General features: G+C 54.6%; 6 protein-coding genes across 6 annotated transcripts; 2 read left to right on the top strand and 4 right to left on the bottom strand.

Moving 5' to 3' along the window:
• Window positions 1-783: 783 nt before the first annotated feature.
• BDZ83DRAFT_591797 (uncharacterized protein) lies at window positions 784-1,597 on the bottom strand (the record flags this gene model as incomplete). The annotated part of the gene is made up of 3 exons (XM_060506477.1): window positions 784-1,161; window positions 1,273-1,441; window positions 1,515-1,597. The coding sequence occupies 3 exons, from the start codon at window positions 1,595-1,597 to the stop codon at window positions 784-786; spliced, it is 630 nt and encodes a 209-aa protein (XP_060358636.1).
• A 486-nt stretch (window positions 1,598-2,083) lies between these two features.
• On the bottom strand, window positions 2,084-6,250 carry BDZ83DRAFT_591804 (WD repeat domain-containing protein; the record flags this gene model as incomplete). The annotated part of the gene is made up of 4 exons (XM_060506479.1): window positions 2,084-2,932; window positions 3,013-4,750; window positions 4,804-5,831; window positions 5,882-6,250. 4 exons carry the CDS (start codon window positions 6,248-6,250, stop codon window positions 2,084-2,086), a joined length of 3,984 nt encoding a protein of 1,327 aa, XP_060358635.1.
• Window positions 6,251-7,054: 804 nt separating this feature from the next.
• Window positions 7,055-13,157, top strand: BDZ83DRAFT_757705 (uncharacterized protein; the record flags this gene model as incomplete). The annotated part of the gene is made up of 3 exons (XM_060514930.1): window positions 7,055-9,977; window positions 10,025-10,488; window positions 10,542-13,157. The coding sequence occupies 3 exons, from the start codon at window positions 7,055-7,057 to the stop codon at window positions 13,155-13,157; spliced, it is 6,003 nt and encodes a 2,000-aa protein (XP_060358634.1).
• A 1,246-nt stretch (window positions 13,158-14,403) lies between these two features.
• On the bottom strand, window positions 14,404-15,796 carry BDZ83DRAFT_591819 (eIF3 subunit 6 N terminal domain-containing protein; the record flags this gene model as incomplete). The annotated part of the gene is made up of 2 exons (XM_060506480.1): window positions 14,404-15,318; window positions 15,398-15,796. The coding sequence occupies 2 exons, from the start codon at window positions 15,794-15,796 to the stop codon at window positions 14,404-14,406; spliced, it is 1,314 nt and encodes a 437-aa protein (XP_060358633.1).
• Window positions 15,797-16,540: 744 nt separating this feature from the next.
• On the top strand, window positions 16,541-16,962 carry BDZ83DRAFT_549871 (ribosomal protein L49/IMG2; the record flags this gene model as incomplete). Its single annotated transcript, XM_060503479.1, has 2 exons — window positions 16,541-16,765; window positions 16,903-16,962. Coding segments are annotated over 2 exons (285 nt in total), but the record flags the coding sequence as incomplete, so codon positions are not given.
• A 662-nt stretch (window positions 16,963-17,624) lies between these two features.
• On the bottom strand, window positions 17,625-20,930 carry BDZ83DRAFT_591829 (uncharacterized protein; the record flags this gene model as incomplete). Its single annotated transcript, XM_060506481.1, has 1 exon — window positions 17,625-20,930. One exon carries the CDS (start codon window positions 20,928-20,930, stop codon window positions 17,625-17,627), a length of 3,306 nt encoding a protein of 1,101 aa, XP_060358631.1.
• Between the last annotated feature and the right edge of the window lie 711 nt (window positions 20,931-21,641).

Below are 21,641 nucleotides of genomic sequence, written 5' to 3'. Positions count from 1 at the left end.
TCAACGCCTTCACCATTAGACAGTCTATTCATAGATCAAATTGACAAACATCTAGGAGCTCCCAACTTGCGTACCTTCATCTACCATCGCGGCATCACAGCGCCACCAGAACTCCCCTCAAAGGGCGCCGAGCACACCAAAGAACCCTTATCCCGCCCTCGATTCAAGCCCCCTAAAACAGTCAGAACCACCCACCAGAATCTCGCTCCTTCCACTTTCCCTCCATGTGAAAATTCTTTCGTTTCTGCGGCGATGGGTTCCCGTGTGGTGTGCTGACTTTGGTGTGTTGTTCAACTGTAGTAGGCCCGGTGTGGATCCACGGGGCCGAGAGCCCCGAAAACTTCGGTGCACCACCGGCCCTCAGGTCCGAAAGTGGCCGGACTTGACCCGGAATGTTCTTTCTTGATCTGTTAACATCCACTTCTACTGCTAATTTGAGATTTACTGGCCTCTGTATGGACTGCAGCTAGCGAGTGTCAAGACGGACGAAGTCTGACCTAATGGAGATGGTAGAGGTGATTGTTGTCGCTCATCGACGGATTTAGGAGGCACGGAGTTGGGTTGTATATTGCCCCGACAGTCCAGGGACACCTTGTTTTGGTGATAGTATCACCACATTCTACTGACTATATCATCAAAGTCTCATGCCTTCCCATAGTCTCAGTATCATCAGCCTCATAGCTTCATATCTCGTAGACGAGGCAGAGCACAATCCTGCAATGCCCTCCTCTATATCCAAGCCCTATACCCATCGCAAACCTCAAGGACAACCCTCAAGGCCCCTCAATTCGGCTTCCCAGCACCAACCTCAACCCTCCCCCTCTCAACAACCTCACAAACCCATCCACCAAGCCCTCCCTTCCCTTGCCCTTGCCCTGCGTTCCCAGTCCCCTCCCAAAACCAGACAATCTCCAAGCCGCCCAAAACCCCCCTAACCCTCCGACTACAATTCCCAAACCCCGCGATCCCTCTAACACAAACCTCCCTCAGCACCCTCCTCTGCGCAAATCCCATCCGCCGCTCCGTTAGCAGATACCGCTCCATCAAGCCCGGCGTAGCCCAACTCCACGCATTCTCGCGGTACGGAATCAGCTCCGTCTCGTAGTAGAGCTGTCTACAGACCAGCACCAGCAGCGTCAGCCCCCGTCCCAGGACCGCGGCCTGCTGTCGTGAAGACCTCTTCTTCTTGTGGCTGGTCTTGGGGGTGAGGGTAGTATCTCTTCTTTCTGGTTCGGGTATCTGCCTCGTGGGGGATGAAGTAATCGCGGGGACGCAAGTCCAGGGGTTCGCGCCGGGTCGGAGGGCGAGGCAGTGGAAGGATCCCGTTTTGGGGTCGTGGAGGACGTGGATGCCCATGTTGGATAGGAGGAGACGGTAGATTTTGTTGCGTATTTCTGGCGGGAGGCGCAGGAAGGGAGATTGCGTTCGGTTCAGCTCCCATCTGTGACATCAAACCCAGTTAGCATGACTTCCCCAATTGACTTTGTCCCAGTCCCAAAAGACGTTCAACTCACAACTCAGCCTCCCTTGACCCCGGCTCCGGTAGGTATCCCAATACGCCATATCGTTTCCCCTTTGCATACGTCGCGGAATGCATGAGTCGGGGGAGGAGTAGGAGAGATTGACCGCGACACACCTCCAAGCCGAGGTTGAAGGAGTGACATGTCGTTCGCGCCACCCAGGGGGAAAACGTGGGCGTGGGGTACCTGGTACGTGGGGTTTGGGGGAGTGTGAGATGGATGATCTGCCGGCCGGCCCGTGCTTCTTGTAGTGCGCCAATCGACACAACATGTCGGGGGCAACCATTCAAACATGATTGTTGCTATTCGCGTTCAAAATGTCTTCACTTTATATCGTCGGATACAAATCTCAACAATTGATACGCTAGCAGAAGAAGCGCGAGACCGGATTCATTGACACGTGGGACTGGCGATGGACACAACGGAGCACATGATAGGCATTAAATTTTAATGTGTGTACGTGGGCGAATCACGCAAATATTATAGTACGGAATAAGCAAGGCTGAAATCAAAAGATGGCTTTACCGCCGTATGCATTTCGTCACTGGATATCACAACCTCCCTTACACTGGTACTTCCGTCCCGTGGGTACAGACAGGACAACCCTCCCGCACTCGGTCCTTGAGCAAGCGCGCATGCGTAACCTTTGAGCCAACGCGGTACCCGCTTCGGGTCGACTCCTCGCTGGCCAACCCAAAGTCGGCCTCTTGTCGCTTGCCAGGGTAAAGCATCTCCATGAGATGGGACTGGTGGAAGACGTGCCCGCAAGCAAATCCAACCAAGGTTTCCATCTCGTACTCTGTGAAAGACTCGTGGCACTGAGCGCAGTGGCCAGGCTTCGGCGGCTGATGCGTGTGGCCCGGTTGTTCCACCGCCTTGGGTGCTTTGAAGAAGCTCTCTTCCACCTCCTCCGCGCTGACTGGAGGATGCACGACGTCTCTGACCTTGACGTCGACATGATCCGTTGATTGAACGACGACTTCAAATTTGATTCCCTTTCGCTGCCCACTGCGCAGGTCATTTTGTGCGGCGGCGACCTCGCTTCGGAGCACCCGCGCAACACCCGAGCTGATACTGTATTGAATCTCGTGTTCCTTCATGATGTGTTTTAAGCCCTCTCTCAAGCCTTCAATTTCGAGTCCTTCGGGAATGCGCCTCACGAGCTTGATGGGATTGATCGCCGTTCCGACCTCTTCAAGAAGGCCGCGGATGAAGCTCGGCTTGTCCATGCTGTAGTTCAACAAATCATCCCAGAGATCAGGGTCGTCTTGTTGCTTCGCAAAATCGATTGCCTTCTTGACATCCTTCAGTCGATCAATGATGAGATAGAGAGCTCGTTTCATCTCGCCCGTCTTGGAGTACAAATGTACTAACTCGTCGTCGTACCTGTATTTTTCGCACTCTTGGACAGCCTGTAGTTGTTAGTTTGCAAACTAGGTCTCGGTAATGCCAGAGCATCGCTGTCAATATTGGAGACGAGTATTCTACTCACCTTCTCGAATTTGTACGAGGTGGAGGACTTCAAAAAGCTCATCAAAAGGTCCCGATCGTACTTGGCGAACAGTTGAACAGCCATATCCGCAAACTCATTAACTTGGGATTGGCTATCCATCAGCAGCCTGTCGCGAGTCTCCCCGGAATGTTCCTCGATTCCCTCCCCCTTGTACAAACCGCGCAGGTAGAAGAAGAGATACAGGTTGAGTTCCTTCTCCTCGAGCTGTGATACAACCACAGAAGGCTTGACAAGGCCATGTTGTGCTTCATCAACGAGAAGAGTGATGGCCTCTGAGGTAGCGGCTTCGAGCTCGTCTGGTCCCATGGTTCCGACTTTTTTGTTCGGCACTCGCAAACCGATGAAGCCGGGAATATCATCAGTCACTGCTTCAGCGAGATGATTGTCGCGGATCAAGCGGAACGCAGAGTCCGCGTCTTGTAGCTTGATGTGGCATTTGAGCGATTCCCTGAAGCGTCCATTTGCCTCGTGTAAGCGTGCCAATGACTCCATCACAATCTTCCAGTCGCGACCCTTCTCACCCCCCTCGACGCTGTCCTCTCGCACATCGCGGTACTTGAGTTGATTATCCAAGGCTGTGGTGACAGTCTTGATGTCGAAGAGATCGGTCGGCCAGCGGTCTAGCAGTTCTCTGAATCTCAGCTTGTCTGCCTGAATGTAGTGATTCAAGACGACTTCGTAGATTGTGCCGGGGATCGGCGGGTACATCGGCTCAGAAGGGATGTAGTCCGTGATCTCATCGAACTTGTCGGCGCCAGCAAATGTCCAGACCCATTTCTCCCACCTATCGGGAGAACCAAGGACTCTGCTGCACACTTTGCCGGCCGCGGCCCAGCTACCTGCCTCAATCAACTCCCGGATCCAGAGCTCGCCAATGCGTCTTTTCTCTCTTTGCGCCGAGGAATTAGGTTGTCTTGCTAGCCCTGTAGATCCCATGACTGATGAGGCATCGTCAAAGTCCTCCTGGCTGCTTTGCTTTCTGTCTGGCGTTGTTGGGACGAGTTCATGAAGGTTCTCTGGAGGTGCAGCCATGATCTCGGGATGTTCGTCGAGCAATTCCCATGCTTTCTGGTAATCTTGGTGCTCCAGCAGCCAGCCCAGGTGGTCGCCAAGGTCTCTCTTCGTTCCGAGGATGAAATCGAATGGGCTGTGAATGAAGATCTTGACCCCAGGTTTGATGAGGTTGGGATGGACTGTAGGCGTTCCTGACCTTCGGGCGCCGCCAACCGAACTCGGGACCTGCGTGCTAGAGACGCCGTCTCCGCTGTGTCCACTCCTGATACTTGCACCAGAGCTGAAGAGTGTCCTGGGGTTGATGGCGGCATTCCACATGTCTGAGCCAAATCCAGTGATTGCTTCCAGGGCTCCCTTGGATGAAGCCACTGCCGAGGCTGCGTTCTGTGCAGGGAGGACCCCGAGATGGTAGTCGCCCGATGATAGCCTCTCATATCTGCTCACACTAAGGCCGTCTTTGTCGACTTCGGCTTGCGAGCTTAGGTCGATTAATCGAAGTTCCGGTGGTAGGTTATTCTGGCGGCGTCGTATTCCACCAGATGGCTCGCTACTCGCGGATGTTGTTGACAGTTTCGACTTGTGACCCTTGCTAGCTTTCTCATCTTCATCGTCTTCGTCGTCGTCCGGTAATACATATGCTAGTACAAGGAGAAGATTTTGGGTATATAACGAAATTCCAGAAATGATGCAATCCATACGAAGGCTGCGAGGATATTAGCTACAAATCGCTCCGAAGTGCTGAGAGGGTTTACTCACTGTTTGGCGATTTCGGCACGTCCAATCGACTTTTCACCTGCTCGCTTACCAGTACCGATGCTGCCAGGGTGTACGTGGATGATCCAGATTGTACCTCCCCAGCCAACGAGAAGCCTTTCAATCTTCTTGGTACTTGACGTTCCTTGTTGCGTTGAGCCTTCAGATGCCAGCATTGAGCCAACATCTTTGCGCCCGGCCTCCCCGTCTTCGGTCTCGACAGCTTGCTCGTCAATCCATTCGACGCGTCCTTTCCAGACGCTTGCCATGGTTTCCCACTCGTCTGTCTGAGGGCGATCTACGTGACCGATGCGTTTCCAGGCGTCGTCCGCGTCGGCACTCTCCAGATGCAGCTTTGACCGCATAATCTTCACGCCGTGCTCGTTCAGCCAGACTACGTACTTCCCGGACAGTGACCACTTGATATTATTGATTGTGCCCTCGCCAGAGTGCAAGATCGTGTCCTTGCCTGTATTGGTACCCAGGCCCATGCTACCGAGCCAACCAGAAGCGGTAGCAGCTGCCGTTCCGACGGTCGTCGAGGTACTACGACCCGGCTGGCCTCCGGTTGTTAGAATGAGTTGCCCAGCGAGACCACCCGAAAGGTATGTCCGGTCGTTTTTGTAATCGGGGGAGAGTGAGACGGCTTGTACAGGGCGCGCAAAGTTTCGCAACTGAACATCCTTTGTATCTACGAGGGAAAAGACGCAGACGTTGCCGTCCATGGACGATGTAGCGATGTGTACGTTATTAGAGGGTGTATTGGAGACCGGAGAGGGATCCTTAGGCCTTCTCGAGGCGGCGGCCGGAGAACTGCCGGACTGACGAGAAGGTGGTCGTTGTTTTGCGACGCTTTCAGCAGCTTCTTGAGCGAGTCTTTGGACTGCTTCTGACCTTGCTGTCGGCAAGGGGGGTGGGTTTGGGGAGATGGAGATGCTGGTGATGGAAGCGGAATGTGCATGGTATACGCGGAGAGATTGGAACATGGGCAGTTGGATAACATGGATGTTGCCGTTATGCGTTCCTATGATCTAGTCATGGTCAGTTGCCGCATAGAAATGCATTCGCCAGGCAGTCTTACCATCTTATCACCAGCGACGAGGAACGCGCTTGTCGCATCACCGTTGCGGTAAATGGGCCCCAGGTGTTGAGTGAGCCTGGCATACTTCAGCCGGGGCTCCTCGTCATCGTCTTCATCGTCGTCATCTTCATCATCCTCGTCGTCTTCTTCGTCATCATCATCGTCCTCGTCATCCTCGTCATCGTCTTCTTCATCGTCCTCTCCCTCTTGCTTGTTGTCCGTGCCATCACCATCCCTCTTCGACTCCCTCTCGGGCTTGTTCGCGGCCAATTCCTCCGGCGCAGTCACAGTCCCAGCCGACGTCTCAGGCCCTTTGCCTTTCTGAGCAGCGGTGGTACCATCGCGATCGGGATCGGAAGCGTCCGTCATTGTGCTGGATGTACCGTCAACTCGAGGCTCGCATTGGCATTGTCGTTTGGTCGATGGAGTACCAGAAAGTCGGCGGGCCTAGGCGGGGATTATGAGGCAATGGTTCGGCCTGGTGTAGAGAAAGGCTGCAATGGAGTAATGTGAAGCAAGGAAGGGAGCTGCCCTGAGCTTCGGATCGGGTTCGACGAGCTCCTTGGGGTTGCGTCGCGGTCTGTTGAGGTCTGGAGGAAGCTTAGCTGCTCTTCGAATGAGTTGTCGCGCAAGTCCGCTACGTCACGAGGCGTGCTCGGTACGTACCGAGAAGCTGCTTTAGCGATGGGAGCTTCCACAAGTACCTATTGAGCACCTGCCCGTAAGGTACCCTGGAAAGAACTGCGATGCGGTGCACCTGCGCCTGAGGCACAGCGAGAGCTTGTTCCTGACGAACGGAACAGTACCTAGGTACTTGGGTGGGGCCCCTGGTGAGCTTGTCTACCAATGGCGTAAACACTTCTGTAGTGGTGCCCCTCCCCCACCCGTCAACCCAAACTATAGTGGATTGAGCCTGCCCGTTAGACCTGTGTCGCTGGCTGTGGTGCAGGAAGCTTTGATTCGCGTTCTTGGGCTGCTGGGACGCGACTCCAACAAAAAAAAAGCGTGGAAGTATCACCACCATCAACAACGTATTGCCGCCGTGTCGAACTTCCACCAAAGCGAACGTCACACCGGCTGCCGAGGCTGTGATGGCCAACCCGCCCCTTTCAGAAACTCCTCCCCTCGGACTGCTCTGACAAGACCCCCTAACAACTCACATGGGGGATCACAATGGCGTCCATCAAGTCTCTGGGCCTGCACCAGCCTAGTGGCCTTCAACACACAGCTCACGAAGATGTCCCGCCGTCAACATTCGCATGGGAGATATCAACCGACCCCGACCATCACGAATACGACGATATCACCGAGGTCGAAGATGAGCTACTGGTCACCAAGAACTGCGTCGTTTGGAGTCGCGGGGGTGTCTTTCGCAAATCCTACAAATTCGATCTGGAAAAAGAGCCCGTCACCCAGGCCTTGCTCGCTTCCTTTCCCACGTCCGACTACAGTAAGAAGACGCCGCAGCAAACTCCGAAGAGCAAGTCTCCAGATACTTCGACCGAACCCCGTCAACTATCCCGAGCGTTAGTTGTCTTTCTACGCACGCAAGCACACGTCTACTTCCTCTCCGGCACGAGCCATGTTGTCCATATGCCTTTCGAGGTCGAGGCCGCCTGCGCCGCACCCCAAGGTGTCATCATCCAGCGCAAGCAGCGAGGAGATACCACCGCGCCCGTCTCCCTCAAGTTTCCGAAAGTGCCGCCCAACTCCTTCGTCTCCTCGCAAATCACCGTCACTTCCCCTCGAAGCTCACAACATACCGTCTTCTCCGTCGAGGGCCTGAACAAGCCCAAGTCGCTACCCTTGAGGCTAAGTTCGACACTCGGAAACATGTGGGAGGGTCCATTAGAACAACCAGACTCGCATTGGCCCCGCCTGGTGTGCCTGTTGGATCCCTTGCAAGAGCTGGGGCTCATTGTTGCACGCCCAGACGGTGCCGCCCGAGAGAAGAGGAGGAAGAGTACAGCAAAAACGCCATGCTTTCTAGATCCTGCAGAGGAAATATTGCACATGGAGGAAATCAAGCATCCCGGTGCACCCAACACCAAGAACGCTGAGCCACTCATTCTCGCTGTCACCATTAATCGGGAAGCAAGCACATACGCAGTATGGAGAGTGACATATGTCAAGAACGAGGACCCCTTCATCGGCCGCCTTAAGAAGGACAAGAGCAGGGCAGAGCGTCGCCGTAGCTCCATGCAGCCGCATTTCGCCGCCAGCGGAGCCTCGACGCCAGTTCAGACAAACTTTCGGGAGAGCTTTGGTGCACCCTTGCCGGGGAAGCGATCCAGAAAGAGTGAAAAAATCGAAAAGCCGGAAAGAGTTGAGAAGCCGCTGGACCTGGTCTCTTCGTTTGATCTGGACAAGGAATCCGGTGCCAACCGGAGGCAGTCACGGCGAGTGAGTTCGATGCTGGCTCGAGCTGATCTTTCTGCTTCTCAAGAACGCTCAGTCTTCTCCGAGCAGCCCTTAGCTGGCCCGGTACACGGCGGATCTAAACGAATCGAGTCTTACGGTAGTCAAGGGCCCAGACTTAGTGGTGGCTACAGCTCCTTCAACCACAATCAGACCATTCATCCAAGCCTTGGCAGCCTGCTCGAGGCTCCCATCGATGGTGTGTTGGAAGAACTTCGAGCCGGCGGTGACTTTGAGGGTTTCCATAACATGGGCCTTGACGACCATGTTTTCGATGGTCTGTCTCAGGAAATGATGTTTACCAAGATCCAGTCTATTTCTCTGGATAATTCTAACGTGCGGTATTCCTTGTCCAAGCAGCCTGCTCGTGAGCATTGCAAGGTCTTCATCTTGACAGCACCACAATTCGCCGTAGACGATCCCCTTCGCGGCGAGCTGCTCATAGGGATCCAAGACTCCCTCGACAAGAGGCTGCAGCTCCTTACGATCGACCTTCAACGAGGGCCCCGTTTCCTTGTTCCGCCGAAGCCTGGTAAAAGCTCCACCTCGTCAGAAGATCCCGTAAGACTAGCTTGCGGCGCTCTTCGGCGGGCTCATCACGTTGTGGACTCTTGCAAAGTGACTGACGGCGACATTTCGGTTATACTCATTCTATCTGAAGGGCATGAGGGCCGTAGGGAGCTCAGCATACAGGCGCCATGGAGCCAAATTACACCCATCAACCTTCCTCCAATGTCGCTGGAGAATGTGAGGAGCTTGCATTACCGCGGCCGAGTTGTCGACAGGGATGTCCGACATCGCAAGTCTGAAATCATTGAGGTTGCAAACGGAAATGTCGGAGCGCTAAAATACTCGAAAGCAAGGGGTATCGTCGACATGGTTGATGGTGATGGCAGGCACCATCAGATCCAAATCCAGCTCCAGCCTCGCAATCACCAAGTGCGGAAAGTGCTCGACGCCTGCCGGAGCATTCTTCCCGCTTCTCACGCTGAGAAGATGTTTCCTGGCTGGTGGCATATCATGATATGGTTGAAGAGCGAAGAGATTGAAGTCGCCGATGCTGAGTGGTCAGCCTTGGTAATTCAGCTTCTAGCCATCTATCTCGCGTTGGGCAAGGCCAGCGCCACACAAGAATCTCTTACAAAGCCGTCAAGAGGCAAACGGCGACCCCAGTCTGGCTCATTCGGGTCAATACAGGACGTCGAGGACTGGAACACTTTACATTTATACGAAACCCCCAATGCCCTAGGCTGCCCGATTTGGCAGCAAACAAGAGGCTGGGACTGGACCCTCGAGGAGGATGGCAGCGACGATTTCTCCAGTTCGCCCGATCCTGGTCTTAGAGATACCAAGTTCATGTCGACTCATATCCAATACGCCAAGGGCTACTTGGCATCTCCGCTTGGCGAGAAGGCTGTCGGCACCAATGGATACCTTCCAACGGGACAGCAACGAAGTGCAGAGAACCGTGGCAATGCCGCCTGGAACGTATTTGTGGCTCTCCATCTCCTACTTGAGGAACAAAAGTTGGAGATCATGACACCTGAATATGCTTCTCCGGGTACGGCGCCACTCCGGGTGGTCATGTGTCAAATCGCCCGTTGGCTGGGATGGCACGACTTTGTCGCAGTGTACGAGCTGGGAATTCAGGAAGAATTGGAGTCTCGCTACGATACAGGTCAGTAGTTCGTCTTAGAAAACTTGGAGAGATACTGACAGGAACAGAACTCCGCCTTGAAGTCCCTCTTACGCAACCGTCGGGCGTTGACTTTGACATCTTCCACTGGATACAGACGTGCCTTGCCGCCGGCCAATACCACCCCTACCTTACATTAGCGAATCTTTATCACTCTCAAAACTTGAAGGCTGATCAAGAGCACCTCAAAGATTCCAGATGGGCATCTATCACGCCAAGAACGCTTATGTTCAAGCGGCTTTTCGAAAAGCTTACACCCAAAAGCAGCGCCGCCAACATGGTCGAAGCCATGCACTCTGCAGGCATTAGTGGTCGGGTGCTCGAAACCCTTCCCGAGGCTGTTCTTGCGCCGCTCAAAGACTCGATTGCTAGATGTCAAGCCCGGCCACCCGCTTCATGGCCCAAGGATCTATTGGAGCTTGTCAACCGTGGCGATATCAGCATGGTTCTGGCGCCAATCAAGAAATTGCAGAAGAGCGGCGCCAACATTCTTGTTAGTATTCTTTGATCCCGGCCTCCCCAATATTCTGTACTAACAAGCCATAGACACCCACGCATAATGCGTCATGGGACTACCGGACTATTTGCCACAGCATCGACGAGTACAATAATAATGGTTACGACGAAGGGCAGGGAACCGAGCGACAGGCCGTCATACGAGCATTATTCAAAGAGGACCGTCGCCTCAATGAAGCCCAGAATCTCCTCTCAACTCACAGAGCTCGTGTTGTCCGTCTGGAAGCCGATGCAGCGTGGTCAGAGAGCGAATACCTCGAAAGACAAAAGGAACTTGTGTCCAGAATTGCCACAGGCACTCTGGCCATCCCTGCTGGCCGAGCGCTCTTGTATTACAGCTTACGATACCCGCTGTTGACGCAAAAGTTCCACGTAGCCGGGTTCAACCTGAATTGCGTCGTTCGTCCAACAAATGTCACCGTCGGTGTCGACAAGGCACTTTTCACGGAAGAAAAAGTCTGCTGGGGGTTCTTCCACCAGGGCGTGGCGGCCGGACTTGCCATTTCTCCAGAGGCCAAAGGTATCGACACCTCTTGGATCTTGTACAATAAGCCTGGCCACGATCTGAGCAATCGACACGCAGGCTTTCTGCTCGCTTTGGGCCTGAATGGGCACCTCAAGGGTATTGCGAAATGGGTTGCTTTCAAGTACCTCACTCCGAAGCACACCATGACTTCAGTCGGTCTGTTATTGGGGCTCGCTGCGTCTTATATGGGCACCATGGACTCGCTCATCACACGTCTGCTCTCTGTTCATGTTACTCGCATGCTCCCTAGGGGTGCTGCGGAGCTGAACTTATCCCCGTTGACGCAGACTACGGGCATCATGGGCATTGGCCTTCTCTATTGTAACAGTCAACACAGACGCATGAGTGAGATCATGATGTCTGAAATAGAGCATATGGATGAGGAAGACGAAGACGAGCCACTTCGAAGCGAGTGTTACCGGCTCGCCGCCGGCTTCTCCCTTGGCCTCATCAATCTCGGCAAAGGCAACGACCTCCGCGGGCTTCATGACCTAAGGCTAACCGAAAGCCTCATCACTATTGCCACGGCCACAAAGAAGGTCGAAATGGTACACGTTCTTGACCGAGCAGCAGCTGGCGCAGTCATGGCACTCACTCTAATTTTCATGAAATCGGAGGATCATATCGTAGCCAGGAAGATTGACGTACCAGAGTCCATTGTTCAATTCGACTACATCCGGCCGGATATCTTGCTGCTGCGTACCGTTGCAAAGAACCTAATCATGTGGAACAAGATCGAACCAAAGTTCGAATGGATCTTGGAGAGCCTTCCCAAGGCGTACCGTGCCCGGTATAAGCTGGTCAATACCGCCAAGCTGAAGAGTACAGACCTACCATTCTTTAGCATCGTTACCGGAATCTGCTTTTCTATCGCGTTGCGTTATGCGGGCAGCGCGTCAGCGAGGGTACGAGACCTCTTGATACACTACCTCGACCAGTTTATCCGTATATCTCGGATACCTGCCACGCCACGGCCACCTCCACATGACTATCCCATGTACGACGAAGAGCTCGCCCGGTCCAACGCGCGGATGTGCCAAGACGTTCTCGCGCTCTCCGCCGCCATTGTCATGGCCGGCACCGGTGATCTTGTCGTGCTACGACGTCTTCGTCTACTGCATGGCCGTGACGATCCAGACACCCCTTACGGCTCGCACTTGGCCGCACATCTCGCCATTGGGTCTCTATTCCTCGGATGTGGAACAGCCACCTTTGGCACGAGTAACATGGCCATCGCCAGTTTGCTCATCGCGTTTTATCCCATCTTCCCCACCTCAGTTATGGACAACCGCTCTCACCTCCAAGCCTTCCGCCACTTCTGGGTCCTGGCCACCGATCCTCGCTGCCTCGTCGCAAAGGATGTCGCGACGGGCCAACCAATCTCGGCCCCGATTGAGATCCGCAGGAAAATGAACGGAGCCCACGATGCAGAGGACGTCGCTGTCGTCCGCAACACGCCTTGTCTCCTGCCTCCTCTGGCCGACATTGCCAGCATCCGCACCGACGCGGGGCCAGCCTTCTGGGACCTTGAGATCGACTTTGAGAAGAACCCTTCGCTCGTCGACGCCTTTAAGCAGAACCAGAGCCTCTACCTTCGCCGGCGCCCTGCACAAGAAGCACCCTTCACATCGACACTCCGCGCTCTCGGACGGGACGCGTTAGCTGACGTCACCGACAACGGAACACGTGATCCGATTGAATGGATCTTTGGCCTCGATGCCCTCCGCGACCTAACATACGCCGAACGCGCCACCGTTCTAGACCGTAGCACCAGCTCCGAGGGCGCTGCTAGCGAGACCTCGGGGTCCGCGGTGGATTCTCGTCTTGTGCTGGAGCGGAGCATGGACGGGTCCTCGCGCGAGAGGCTTTTGGGGTTGAAGATGCTGTTTGAGTGGGCGGATCGACGTGCCCAGCTTGATGGTGGTGCTTGGGCTAAGGGCAAGGCTGCCAAGGCTGGCGGTAGTAGTGATGGTGGTGGTGGTGGTGGTGGTGGTGGAAGTGCGGAAGGGGAGAAGAATCAGGAGTGGTGGATGCGTGATAGTGTTGTTGAGGAGCTCAAGGGGCGGGTGTTCATGGCTGGTCGCGAGGACGGGGCGGGACAGAGCCTTAGAAGCATCTGAAGATGTCTCTGTGTGTGGGTTCAGCGAAGACGGATGTTAGATCATCGTCATGAAGAAACGTCTTATGAAACGAAAATCCATCTTTCCGTAACGCCCTATGAAGTACCGCCTGTCCTTTCGCTGCGTTTGACGTAGGAGATTGTATGTCCAGGCCAGTCTCTACACTGATGCTAGGTTTGGCAAATTGTCAGCGTCACGCTATGGGAGATGTGAAGGATGGAAGGCTACATCTCAAGGGAAAGAAAGCCTCACGTATGCTGCTAGATGGCGTATTTATATATACGAGTATTGTCCTAAAGGGGTAAGAACGAACTATATTTCTATCCGACCGACCCCATGTCCCTCCCTTACATCTGCTTATGAAAAGCTTCAGAATGAAGGGAAAGTTGGAGAAAGGGGGGGCCGATGAGAGACGGGGGAATGATGAGAGACGGGGAATGATGAGAGACGGGGAATGATTAGAGACGGATATACTGACGCCTTATGGCAGTCGATGAACCAAGGCAAGGAAGGTATAAGCAGAGCCAGCCTCATTTCACTCAACACATCACCACAACTTCAAGGTAAAGCATTACTTTTTTTCAAACTGATAACATTTCAATAAGTGCGGTGAATCTACTCTCATGCCCCATCGGGCTCTCTCTCTCTCTCTCTGTCTCCCTCTCTCTCTTTCCGCTTCTTCGAGAGACCCTTCACCCCTCTCGACTTCCACCCTTCACTTAGCCCTTTTGGGAAGGGGGGAAGAATCTCCTCCCCGTTTTTGCCCTGAACGCCGTGCCAATGCAAAAAGAAGCCTCGGGGATGTCTGCGTGCGTGTGTGTTTGTGTAGTGTGTGGTGTGTGGTGTGTGTGATATGACCAGGATCCTCGATTCTTTTCCCGAAATCCGCCCACATCAAACGCCCCTTTCCACCAAATCTCGTCCTTCCAAGGAAGAAGCTTCACCTCTCAGAGAGATGAGATGCTTCAAGGTTGTCGTAAATTTGGCGGTGTAGGTTCTATCGTGTCATTGTTAAAAAAAAGAAAACCCAGGTTTTCTCCCCCTTCTTCTTTTTGGATCACCAAAAAACAATTTCCCATCTTTTTTTATACGGTAATCGTCTTTAATCATATGTGATTCGTTGTGGCCATTAAGCTAGCGTCTTCTTCATGCTTGCCCTTCTTACTCAGAAATCCCAAAGCATCTGCTGTAGCTTTTGCTTCTGCTCATACTGGTGCTGACGCCGCTCCGTCGGGGAAGCCAAATCCTACTTGGAGACGGCAGCGGTGAGCACCTGCGTGCGGAAGAAGCCGCCCTTTGTCTTCTCAATGACCTGCTGGTAGACGTTGTTGGGCGGGTGGTTCATGATGACGGTGCCCTCCTGGCTGTCAATCTTTGCGTCGAGGCGGGTCTCGCGGATGAGGTTGACGATCCACTTCTCGCCGTCGTCGGGGTTGAGGCCGAGCTTGGCGGAGAGGTCGCGGATGTTCATGCGGGAGAAGATCTTGCAGTAGCTCTCGCAGATGAGGTGGCGCGCGGCGTCGACAAAGGCGTCGGACGACGACATGAGGAAGAAGTCGGCGCGGCAGACCTCCTCGGCCTTACGGAGGGCCTCACGGGCGGCGTTGAAGTCGTGGGCGACGTACAGGGCCGAGACGAACTCGGTGACGGGGTCGGCGTACTCGTAGGCCTCCTGGCGGACGTAGCGGATGATGTCCTTCATCTGCTTGGCCTGCAGTGAGGAGTTGCGGGAGCGGGAGCGGCCGGTGATGACGGCGGCGATGAGGTAGCGCAGGACCCACGGGCAGGCGGTCTGGATGGTGTTGATGTAGGCGGCGGAGAAGAAGAGGTCCAGGATGGGCTCGCGGGCGGCCTCGTGGTTGAAGAGGGGGAAGAGGGCCCAGTGGACTAGCATGGTGCGGTGGTCGAGCTGCGCACGGGGGTTGTTGAAGAGCTTGCTGTCGATGCTCTCCTTGACCTTCATGATCTCCTCGACGGCAGAGTCCCAGTTGGTGGTGAGGATCTCGGAGGCGAGCTTACCCCAGGTGGCAGAGGCGACGCGGTCGTTGTCGGTGGACAGGACACGGAACTGATACAGAAGCTCGGCAGCGGCACCGTAGTTGCCGCAGCGGAACTGGAACTGGCCAAACTCGTACAGGGCGTTGACCATCTCGATGGTGACCTGTTTTGGTAGCATTACAGTCAGCATATGCGCTCGTGTGTCATGTCTCCAAGCCCAACAGGGACACAAAGCCACTCACATCGTGATCCTTCTTCAAGAACTCCAAGTTGGCAACCTTGTCGCTGCGCAGGGCGCCAACGACGTCCTCGCGAGTCAACAGCTCCGAAATCTTGGCCGTGTCCTGCTCGTACTTCTCAAGCTGCGCGATGACCTCGTTGCGCTTCTTGGCGTACTCGGCAGGCGCCTCGGCGCCGCCGTTGAGGTCCTGGTACAGCTGGGCGACGTAGTCGGCCATGTTGGTGTCCTCGAGCAGCTTAATCTTGCCGGCAAGGATCTTGCGGGCACCGGCATCATCGCCCTTCTCCTCGGCACGGCCGGCCTCGAACTCGATCAGCGGAAAGACGAGGTGGCGGGACAGCTGCGACGCGAGCTTGGGCAGGATGCTCTCCTCGCCGAGGGCGGCATAGACATCCTCCATGATGGGCGAGGTGTATTTTCGGGTGGTGGATGAGTTTAAGTGTTGTCGGTCGGAGAACGGCAATGTTGGAAAATACCTGATTGTGAAAATCGAGGTATGGAGTCGTCGCCTGAGGGGAGGAGGAGGAGGGAGGGGGGTGTGGTGTCGTCGGCCGTCCGGTTCGGGGTCTGCGCGATCGTCTTTTGCTGAATCTTTTCCTTCCGCTGAGGGGCAGAAAGAGTTTTGGGCATTTTCGCCAAAGGGCAGGTTTGGTGGGGGGCTTTGTGCCGTGGTTTTGCCGCTCCCGCCTAACGCCTGAACCACTGGAAGGACAGCTTTGTAGTCTCCGTACCTACCTTGGTGGTCCACTGTAGCTTACGTAAGGGTATTTGCACCTCTTGAAAGCTGTGGGGTGTCGGTGAATTCAACGTCAAGTGCACGGTCCCTCGACACGCTTCCAGTTGATCCGAGCTTTAACCGGCGCGAATCCCTTCACCACCAGAAACCTCTGTACCAGCTCTCCGTCACAGCTGAGATTCAGCCAAACGCCCAACAGAGCCCGACCCAACCGTACCCTCGCCCTCTCTGTACCTCGGAACGATATCCATCGACTCAGACATCCGAACCACGTACTCCAAAATGCGCTCAGCAGTCAGAAGCGCCGCCCTCGCCCGGCCTCAGCTCACCTCCCTCCTTACCTCGAGAACATCCGCCTTCCTCCCCTCAATACGCTTCTCCTCCACAACCGCCGCCGAGACAACGACGACGAGCTCAACAAAGACCACAACGAGGCCATACGTCGTCAGCCTCACCCCCTCGAACCAATTCCCCGTCTACGCGCGCACAAAGGCCGCCGGCTCATCCAAATTCACCATTGTTAAGAAGATTGAGGGAAACAAGAAGGCGTTTGCACAGGACCTCGCCCGCGAGGCTGGCTTCGCCGAAGCAGAGGTCAAGCTGAACCCCATCACAGGACAAGTTCAGGTCAAGGTACATTGGAGCTCTTACTTTCCTTTCTTCGCAGCTAGAGAACTGGTACGAGGAATGACATGGAACCGTTCACTTCTTCCGAGCCCAATCCTCAAAGTCTCGCTATCGAACGTGGCCAAATTCTAACAACATCGTAGGGCTTCCACGTCGAAAAGGTCAAGGAGTGGCTGACCACCGCATTGGGAAACCCTGCGAAGACGGCATGAATGTCTGGCGAGACACACGGTGTGCGGTTTGCTACTCAGCGCGGCCGAGTTGTATAATCAGAAATTGTATCATACCACCTGGGACAGGGATGATCAATTGGCCGGGTGCTTCATGCTGAGGGCATGGATTGGAAAAGTTTGATATGATATTACGCCATTGACTTAGTATACATGGCGATGTACTATTAGCTCTAGAGAGCAACATTTGACCAAAGGCTCCTCCACGTCTTGCAGCTGAGACAATGTGAAGACTAAAATTCAATCATCACCTCAATCTTGAATCCCTGAACTCTGTCCACAAGCTGAAGATCGTCACTCATCACATTGTTGATAAAAGTAGTGTTTGGATGTGGTCCATGAGGTATTCTTGCATTTCCGCGTTATATATACACCTATGAAAGACGGCCCTTTGACCAAGTAGCCTCGCTCCATGCTCCCAGTTAACTCCCGTCAACACGTCAAAAGTCTTTTTTTGGTTACAGCTCTTACACAAAGACGTGACACATACATCTAAACGGCTTGTTCGGGCGCCAAAGTCCCAAGCTTCGATCTTGTCTTCGGCCCATCCAAACCATCCAGCCAAGAACCCTGCATCGAGCCTGATTTTCCCCAATATTTTGCTTTAATACATATACGACAAGTCATGATGATGTCTATGACTCTAGCGAGGCGTAGGCAGCAAGATTCCTCATCACCCCGTCTTTCGTCCATTCGGGGGATCGCATCATCATCATCTTGAAGAGACTCTCTTCCGACGGTAATGAGTCCGCGGGGACTAGAGAGTTGGGGTCATTGGGATCCCGTGCCTTCTCAGCTAATCTCCGAAGGGTTGAGATGCCTGACGTCGCAATGTAAACCAGACCCGTGTCTCGGCCTGCAGGGTCCCCTTGGCCACTCCGCGTTTGCCATGGTTGCTCGAATTGAGCTCCGAGCACTTGAACAAAGTGGTAGAGGGATTGGGCAAAGCCATTACCACTGGATAGCCATGATTTGGCAATCCCTGTCTCATATCCGGGTGCGAGGGATGCGATGATGTCCGTAGCCAACAGACCCTGCATCAGCCAAGGCTTCCGATCTTCGACGAGCCTAAAGAACTTCTCGGGAGCCTCGATGTGCGCGACAATGGATTCTGGTGATTGGATGGGGACAACCGTGGTGGCTAGAGCAAATGAGCGTGTCAACAGATCGTACGGCGGACTGCTGTTGGCTTCCATGGCAAAGAGAGTTTTGTAGTGTGTCCTGTTCGGTTCGTCGCGAGCCAGGAACCTAGCCAATGCATCAACGGCATGGAAAGTGTATGTATGGACTCCAGGTTGGTAAGGTGGGAAGTAGAGCTTGTTGTCGACCACGGCCGGTCCAGGTGCTGGTGCAAAAGAGAGCAAAAAATGCAATAAACATAACGCTTGCTCGCGGCCAGGAATTTCGACTGCGCCTGCAATATTAGAAAGTAGAATGATGGCGTCTTTCATGAATTCAAGAGTGTTTGCGTTTGTCCGGAACAACATGGTTCTTGTGCCAAGATATCTGATCACAGCGCAGAGGAACTTGATGACCAGCTCGTCACCGAGGACCAAATGGTTTTCGTTCGAAGCTTCGGGGAAGGAGAGGTTGCGTAAGATGGTGATGACGCAAGAGAACCGGTCAACAGCACGGTCGAGTTCGTACTCGGGGGTTCCAAACTTGGGCAGCTCCTTCACGCCCATCTTGTCAGTCCAACAGGCACGAGCCACATCCTCGTAGGAAGTTAACTGAATGTCTGACGAAGCCTCCTCGGTGTTTTCGACAAGCAAGTCCAACTGGTCCTCGGCACATTCCAGCAAAGCCTCGATGAGCTCTTCGCAATATTTGAGATGGATATGCAGGGCTTGATGCTGGGTAGAAGTGACAGCAGCGAGGGTGTCAAGAGCAAGTCGTACTTCGCCGTGGATTCCAGACTCCAGGCTTCGTGTAAGAGCGTGCAGATCTACGTATCCGAGTTCGTATGGGGGCGGGACGTCTGGCTTCAGGCCTTGGAGCTCCAAGCCCTTCAGGTCGAAAGCTCGAATGTTGATACCACCATATGTCTCAAGAGGGCGAGCACTGGGCGTGTATTCGTCCGACTCTTGAGCTAGACGCAGCATACGGGGCTTGATCGAAGCTGCCATGGGGTTTTGGTCCAATCCGGGAGGAGCAGGCATGGGCAGTCCCCCACCTTTGACTGACGCAGGAGAAGCTGCTGGGAATCCTTGAGGCTGGCCCGGCGTCGGTTCTACGCTACGAGACAGGCTGTTCCGAGCATGGCCTTGCTGTGCACTCGCAGGCGTATGTGGTCCCGGAGCCTGGGGTGTTTGAAAGCCATTGACAGACGGAGGCTGGCCGCTAAAAGACCCCTGCTTAACAGGAGTTTGAGCTTGAGGCGGCATTGGCGGTTGGCCGGGTTGCATCATTTGCTGCTGCTGTTGAGGCGGCATCGGCCCTTGAGGAGACATTTGTTTTGTGGGTGTTGTTTGGGGTTGGGCGCCTGGAGGCATTGGCTGGTTTGGCATACCCTGCTGCTGCTGCTGCTGCTGTTGCTGCTGTGCTATCATGCGTTGTCGACTTTGCTGCGCAACCCAAGCCTCCTCGAATCTCAGTAGATTTCTTTCGTAAATCTCCTTCAATACCTGGGGCGCCTGGGGAATCTGGCCTGGGTGAAACCCAATATTGTTGGAAACATGAGGCCATTGATTACCAGCAGTCGTAGGCTTGTAGCCTCCCTTGCTTTGCACAGCTTGGAATAATGTCAAGAGATTGACGGGTCGGTTGCCGATGACCGGGTTCGCATCAAGTTGTTGGCCCTTAGCAGTCATGAAAGTGGTGAGACTCTTCATAAACTGCTCCGGGTCGGTTCGTGGCTGCATGGGTCGCTGCTGGGGCTGGGGCCTTATACCGCCCGGGGGCATCTGGCCATTGGACATTTGCATGGGCTGCTTCGGCATCATCCCACGGCCTTGCGCCATGTTCTGAGCCTGCATCTGAGCTGCCATTTGCATGTTTTGCATATTTTGCATGTTCTGCATATTCTGCATGTTCTGCATTCCCTGCATCGTTCCCTGTTGCAACTGTTTCTGAAGCCGCGCCTGGTAAGCTGCCATCTGTTGGTGCTCCATGGCATTCCGCGGTTGCATATTGGGGGGCAACATCTGATTCGGCATCTGTCCCATTTGCTGGGGCATTTGTCCCATCTGTTGAGGCATCATGCCAGAGCCCGCCATCGCATTCGGGTTGGGAGAGGGTCGCGCAGGGGAAGGCGAAGGGTTGAAATTCGGATTGTAGCCCTGAGGCATGTTGGGCATGTTTTGTTGCATGAAGTGATTCGGTTGCGGTGTGCTGTGCTCGGAGGGATTCGGTGACGCTTGGGGCGCAAATTGTTGCGCACCGGGGGAGAACGGGTGTGGTGACGCGGTCGCAACTCGCTGAGGCACGCTTCCGGGTCGTAACTGGTTCGCCATGATGGGTGAGGGTGTCGCGTTCGCAGAGCCGTTGGCTTGAAGATGGGGATACGGCGAAGGTTGGCCTTGCGCCTGTTGGGGCATACCAGGCTGGTAGCCGGGAAACGTCTGAGGCGTTTCGGAGCGCGACGTTGGCAACATGCCAGGATTTTGTCGCGGTGAGCCGGCGAGGCTGTCTTCGCGAGGACGAGGTCGTTTCGATGGAATAACGGGGTTTGTTTGATAGGCGGGATTCTGAAAGGACGATGGAGAGGCGTTGCGCATTTGGCCATTCTGCATGGCGGCCATCTGCTGTTGCTGCTGAACCTGCTGTTGCTGTGCCTGCTGCGCCTGTTGAGGATTGGCGAACTGGGCGGGATTGAAATGGGCAGGACTGCCCATGAAGGCGGAAGGGTCCATCATGGCTCCGGCCGCGTTAGGATCGTTCATATGTGGGAAGCCGTTGCCATTATGGTTGGGGACCGCGGCTTCGTTCATCCAGGTGCTCATTGTTGAGGTCGTCTGGCGCGACCCATGGAGCGATTACTGGGAAAATTAGCGACTGCAGCGAAATGAACCAAGGGCCATTGAGATGGAGCAGTAAATCGATGAGATGGGGAGTGACACGGAAGCGGCTTGTCGCGATGCAGACTTGTCGCGCGTCGCGGTTGTGTGTGGTGGATTGGACGTGGTGCGTGGTGCGTGGTGCTGGGGGGAACGAGCGAGCGGACGAGTCGCAGGTGTGTGGGAAATCAGCAGTGGAGCCAGCCGCTTTTGGGGGTGAAGTGCGCTGGGCTGGGCTGGGCACGACTGGCGCCGGTTTTGGGTAGGAGCAGAGCAGCCCGGTCCTTTCCTCAGTCGTCGGGTCTGAGTCGGCTGGGAAGGTGACTCTGGCAGCTGGCTGTGCGGCGTGCCTTCTGGGGGAGCGAGACTGGGAAGGAAGGCTGTGGCGCACAGGGAAGGGAAAGAGTGAAGGAGAGGCTAGAGCGTGGGGAAAAAAAATTGGGCAAGGCAGAGGGAGCATGAAATGAGAAACGCAACACAGCCAAGCCAACAGGCAATCCTCAGATACACGAGACAGACGAACAAGAAGCAATTCGTAAGCTTAGATTATTCTCGAGTGACTAGCCACATATGGGCTGGGAAACGCGCAAGGAACACAAGGCAAGGTAGTAGCGATAAGGGGGGAAAAGGCAAAAAAGAGGCAGAGGCGATGCGAAG

Source organism: Colletotrichum acutatum (assembly GCF_030867785.1).
Source record: "Colletotrichum acutatum strain CBS 112980 chromosome Unknown BDZ83scaffold_179, whole genome shotgun sequence".
Classification (NCBI taxonomy): Eukaryota; Fungi; Ascomycota; class Sordariomycetes; order Glomerellales; family Glomerellaceae; genus Colletotrichum; species Colletotrichum acutatum.
Note: the sequence above shows the minus strand (reverse complement) of the source record. Positions and strands in the feature narration are given on the sequence as shown.